The sequence below is a fragment of the Montipora capricornis genome, chromosome 12 (assembly GCF_036669925.1).
Source record: "Montipora capricornis isolate CH-2021 chromosome 12, ASM3666992v2, whole genome shotgun sequence".
In the NCBI taxonomy this organism is placed as follows: domain Eukaryota; kingdom Metazoa; phylum Cnidaria; class Anthozoa; order Scleractinia; family Acroporidae; genus Montipora; species Montipora capricornis.
The window spans coordinates 4,227,960-4,233,848 of record NC_090894.1 but is presented as its reverse complement, the minus strand read 5'-3'; the positions used below and the strand labels follow the sequence as shown (position 1 = coordinate 4,233,848).

Sequence of the window (5,889 nt, the reverse complement as noted above, 5' to 3'; positions counted from 1 at the left end):
GGAAAAGTCACAGGACATAACACACGTTATTTTAATTATAGTGAAAATATACTTAGCCTTACGGCTAGTTTGCGTATATCCTACGACTATTGTTTACTAGCGTAAGATCAAAATAAAGTATCTTGCAACAGTAATGGTGAGAATATCAACTATAATATAAATATATAAAAATTAAAAGTGTGCTCAGGTGCCTACGATGGAACAAAAGTTAAAGACCTAAAGTTTAAAACGTGAAACTTCGAACCTTGCCAACAAAATCCGGCTTGGTTCCAGCAGGTCTTCGTATACCGTCTGGTCACGTGCGTCCCAGTGTTTCGTGACGTAATAACGAAAAGCCCTGGGAACGAGGTTGCACTTTACACCATATTTGGTGTTCGCCCCTCAACGACTTTTTTGTCATTTTTCGAAAATGAACTTGGGTGGACGTCAATCACTAATGTTTCCATGACGAATTCGACTGCCACCAAGAGAACAGGCCAATGTTGTCATGGAAACATTCGATTGACGTCCAGCCAAATTTAGAATTGGAAAATGAAAAAAACCTATCAAGGGGCGCGTGACTGATAAACCGATATTACTCAAATTATTAATAATCAAAGGTATCCTGTGGTAAGCTCGTGGAGTAAGTAAGATGCTGCGTCAGGGCGGTGGGCGAGTCACATGGGCTATACTGCTGGCAATACAAAAAGCTCACTTCGACCGGTTTCCTGTAAAGACTTAACCAGGATTACAACAAAGGGGTGCAGCCTACTGGCATAAGTTTCTCTCTATTAAACATTCTTTTTTTTTAAATTTGTTTGCAAGCCTCTGTTGTTCGAGCGCATTTAATCGAACACACAAGCTCACAAATAGATGACAACAGGATCTCGTCAAAGGGAGCCTTTATCTCCCATTTTAGACCACTTTAGATATATTAAAATTCGGCTTGGCAGCGAGGCCTAGAGGAAAAAAAACAAAGGAAACTGAATGAACACATGTTTAATCATTTCGATTTAGATTTATGTTCTATTTTGATTTACAGACTTTGCCAGTCAAGCTGGCAGAGCGCCACAACAGCTTGCGTCAATTACCGTGGCCCCTTGATGACTCCCGATGACTTGTTTCTTTTGTTTGTGTCCTCTAAGCCTCACTATCAAGCTGAATTTTAATATATCGAAAGTGGTCTATGGGGTCCCTAGTAGATTTATTTATAGAACGCCTTCCTTGGGAGATGCAGCACGCCCACTGTTGTAAAGCCAATCAAAACAAAGCCATCTTAGCGTCAAGGGAAATATGATACTTTCCGCGGGAAAAACCTGTTCCTTAAAATAACTTTTACTCAGGAAGGGGTTGACTCAAGGAATCAGTGGAGATCGAGGCTTCATTTGATGAGCTCCCTATGACTGGTAATTCGTTTCGGAGGAAGCTGTGGTAACGCGTCGGCTGATCTTTAAGCCACGGAAACCTAGTGGCATCAATTGAGTCGAAAAAAACTAAATTGATTACCGTCGGGATATCAAAAGCTGACGTAGTGCGTTAGCCCTTCTAGATGCCCAGATCTTAGAGAGCAGGGACCGAAATTCACGAGAATACTACGCAGATTTCTTGCATATTCCTTTTTTTTTGTTAAAAGCCTGTATATCGTTCACATCCCGTATCCTGTCCCGTCCTTCAATCTCCTCAATGTTTGTTTGTTATTTATTTGTTCGAGCAGGTTGAAGTATTGGCAGCTATACGGCTGATGTACTCACCCACCCATACACTCACGAAGGACAGCCACAACACCGGGAACTTCATCCCATACTCTTCTCGAATAGTGTGTGGGTTCTTTAACGTCCCACAGGGAACTAATGAACATGGAAGATATTTGTGAGACGGGGCCTACGGTTTATAGGCCTTATCCGAGAAGACTTGAAAGTCTAACCATTTGCGGATGTATGTTATTACAAAGGCAGCACATTTTCCTCAGTTATTTTAAGACCCTGGGTGATGGTCCGGCCGGAGTCGAACTTGATTGATAAATTGATAAAACAAGAATAGATATGACCAAGATAGACTGCAAAACAGTCGTTTTCTTCCATTTTCGGAAGGCGCGAAGCGCCGTAAGCGTGACCCTCGCGTGTGAAGCGCGCGAGCCTCACACGCTCGCCGTTTCTACACTCGCTCCAGATCTTTCGTTTGAATCTTTATCGCGTTGCTTTTCGTTTGAATATTTCTCGCGTTGCTTGCGTTCGAAAAAAATACGACTGTTTTTCAGTCTATGACCAAGAGCACACAAATTGTTGCTTTATGTCTTACCAAGAAAGAAAGAACGCGCACTAAAACTTGTTTTAGCACATTCGTAAATACGTTTTGCTATTTCATTTTTGTATGTTTAAATAAAATAAATTACTTCATTAAATTAAGCTTTCTTTAAGTTTTTAAAAAATGTCATTATCTTATAATCATTCTCTAATAGACAACTTTTATGGTGTCATGGTGTGAAACCTAACCTTGCTACAGAGTCTAAAATTTAACCGATTGACACAGCCGAGATCTGTGTAAATAAATAATGTTTGGAATCATTGCGGACCACAAGTGTAAGGTTTAAAGTTACAAAGGGTAAACAATAAAATTAAATTAAGTTAACAATAAAATTCGATCGATTTTTACTAAAAACTAGCCAATGAAAAGCGTCAGTGGTGATCCAGCTGTCTAACACGAACTTATCCGGCAAGCAAGATTCGTTCGTCCAAAATTCGTTGGAGTGTAAACTGCATAATACTTTACCGCAAAAACTGTTGCGGCGGCGTTCTGTGTCTTCTTTGCGGAACGAGTTACCTCTACTTCAATGGCACGCAGTCAAATCGCACTATATTTGCACAATCATACTCTTTGAGGGGGGTGGAAATTGGGTGTTGCGTACGACTTTTTTCCCTAAATTTTCTTCGCAAAAATTTTTGAGACAATTTCCTTGTTTGAAGTGCCGGTTATGGACAAAAGATATTAGTTCTTATCTGGACAAGTTAATTTTTAGCCAATCAAATTTATGTTTTCCATTTCGTTCTAACCCTAACCCAAAGAACAAATGAAAAATTGGCTTAGGTTAGTTCGTATCAAAATTTGTTTTTACAAGCGATCTAGGATTAGCCAATTTAGAACAATAAACGGCCCGCTTGAGTTTGCGCGTTCTCCAGCTCTATTCAATTAATATATTGGCCTTCATAGGCAAATCAATGTATGCAATTTGTCTGGACAGATGAATAGTCTGCGAAAACAAATGCTCAACGAACCGACCAGTTATCTTATGAGGTGGGGGAGAGATTAGGGTTAGACTTAATACATTTATTTCAAAAATTATCTGATGCGCACTTTGAAAGCCTATAAGATTTTTCGAAATCGGTATGCTATTTTTTTATATTTATGGTTTATTTATCAAATTTGTGTATGCATTACATGCAGTCTACATGATTATGCGATCCGCAATTCCTCAAACTTTTGCCACTTCTTAGGCAACACCGGTGCTTGAAACGTTAGCAGGCCAAGTGGTGCCACACCTTTTGGTAGAACAAAGGCTTCTTCTTTTTATGCTTGCGTTGCTATTTAAAACCAGCATCACACCACGGACGTCCGTCATCGCGATAGGAAGATTGTTGAATTAGCAAGCTACATCCCAGCCCCAAAGCGGATAATCCTTTGCAATGATTTCTTGATACCCTGTCAAATCTCGAAACACCTATTCGGCATAAATAAGACAAAGAGCTCACCTTTAAAATTTCAAGCCCTCGAAATGACTGTCGACATAGCTGCCATTCGTTAATTAAAATTTCTGTTTGACTCTTGTTCAGCTATGCTATCTGACGATCGAGTACTTGGATGACAGCTGGTAAACAGAGCACTCTAGGTTTGAAATATTATCACGAGTCTAAATTATACTACGCCGTGCACACCCAGTAATGCATGATGCACTTTCCAACTCTGTCAGTCTTGGGTTTAATAAAAAGGGTTGATCTTCCTCGGCATTCACACTCATAACGTCTCAAGTTAACATGGTTTATCTCACTTTTCAAATTATATTCAGAAGCGCCAATAGTTGAACAAGTAACGCCAACGATTCTGTATCCCGTTCTCTCAGTTACAACTACATTTCCCATTGCCATGTCACCTATAGTGAACGGAACACCCTCTTTCCTCTCGTAACGACAGGTTGTCATATTTCCGTGCCACATTTTCCCCGTATTCAAGTCAATTATTGAGCCAGAGTCAGTAACGTTGATTACGGTGTTGTTTATGACGTACACTCGATAAGTGAACTTTCGCTGTAACTCGGCGATTTGGCCCGCTCTTTTCCAACCCTGTTCTTGCAGACTGGCGATCTTTTCGTCTCTCTTTTTCAGTGCCGTGTTTACCTGGCTCAAGTTGATCTTGAGTTCTCGAACCACTTCATGCAAATTGTCCTGGGTCAGTGGAGAGTTTGTGGAGACCTCTTGTTCTTGCCCTGGCAAAAGCCCGACGTTTTGACAACCGCCACAATTTCGAACTGGTACTGCGCCAGCCATTAGCAAAATAACCAAGATTATGGCAGCCATGGACAGAAGACACCCAGTGCAATTCAAAATCTTGAAAATCCTCGGCAGTGTCCGGGGACGGTTTCCGTCCGTGTAATCGGTTTCCTCCGATATCTTCGCGGCACTTCTATTTCGATCGCCCTCTGTCGGCTTGCTTGGGCCAGGGGAACATTTCGTTCGATTACGGCCACGAACATCCACGAGTTTGTCATATTCGTGAGGGACATCATCCTGTTCGTTTACGTTTTCATAACTTTGTTGACGACGTTTTTGTTCTTGTGGCACTCGAACTTGAAGCTCTGAATCACCGTTCGGCATGTTTTCTTTCGTTCCAGCGCGCGAATAACCTCTGATGGGCAACAGGGCTGTTCTAGACTTCGTGCTCGCCAGGAAACAAAGCTCACTTGTAAAAAGATGGATAAGCTGTAAACAAATCTGGCTTTGTCTGTACAAAGTTTGATTCGTTGAACTTTGCTCAACGAAACCGTAACTAGAGTAGAAGTGGAAATCAACTGACAGTCACACATCCTTCTGAGCAATTTTTGTCCCGAAAGACGGAAGTGATGTAATCACCCTAGAGCATGATTGAACAGATTCCTCTGAAAATTCAAGACTTTGAGCAGAGCCACCGCGGCACGGTCAACCTATTGGGATCTCGTCTGTTAGTAGAATGTTTGTTTTTGTACAGCAAAATAAATCAAAAACAAAGGTTCAGTTTTTTTCTGAATTTACGTTGCAATCCTGCGTTGCCATTACAACAGAAGAGGTCAAAATGCCATTGATTTCGAGACAGGTTTAATTTTAGCAGTTGACTGTATTAAAGAGAGAATGACAAAACGAAGACTCTTTAAATTAGTCCATTGAATGATGTCTATGATGTAATCTTGCTTTGCTACTTGCCTTTTTTTTGGCTCTGTGTCAATTCTTTTCCAACGTTCGCTATAAGGCGGGGGAAGAAGAACTGTTTTTAGTTCATGATGGGCCACAAGTTAATCTTGCCGCAAAGTTTTGACTTCCTTGAGAAAAGCGTTTTGAGTCAAACTCTCTCCAGTCCACGCTGCAAGAAGCTTCAAATGGGCTCTCAGCTCTCTCGGAGTGGCCTTAAAAGGGGCTATGTCACGTTATTTTAGGGTGTTTAGGGGAAATCTTATCGAGAGTTGTGTTACGCCCCCAATGAAGGCTGCGAAGGAGACTAGGGAAATCTTTGGTCAATCACGAGTCTAAAACTTGAAAATTACAATGTAGAATTATTTTACTGATAAAATAATCGTTACATCACAAACAAGATGATTCTGAGAAAAAAAGAACCTGTATCCAGGTGATTTGCACTAAACTTGAAAACGTCCGGTCGACTCTTTAAGTT

At 40.9% G+C, this 5,889-nt stretch overlaps 1 protein-coding gene across 1 annotated transcript; it reads right to left on the bottom strand.

Moving 5' to 3' along the window:
• Window positions 1-2,305: 2,305 nt before the first annotated feature.
• On the bottom strand, window positions 2,306-5,569 carry LOC138026122 (uncharacterized). The gene is made up of 2 exons (XM_068873323.1): window positions 5,427-5,569; window positions 2,306-5,170 (listed from the first exon to the last, which is right to left on the bottom strand). The coding sequence occupies exon 2, from the start codon at window positions 4,842-4,844 to the stop codon at window positions 3,894-3,896; it is 951 nt and encodes a 316-aa protein (XP_068729424.1). The 5' UTR covers window positions 4,845-5,170; window positions 5,427-5,569; the 3' UTR covers window positions 2,306-3,893.
• Window positions 5,570-5,889: the final 320 nt, after the last annotated feature.

What these genes read in the sequence shown, in the direction of transcription:
- LOC138026122 (XM_068873323.1), bottom strand. Translation starts at nt 4,844, where the DNA reads ATGCCGAACGGTGATTCAGAGCTTCAAGTTCGAGTGCCACAAGAACAA.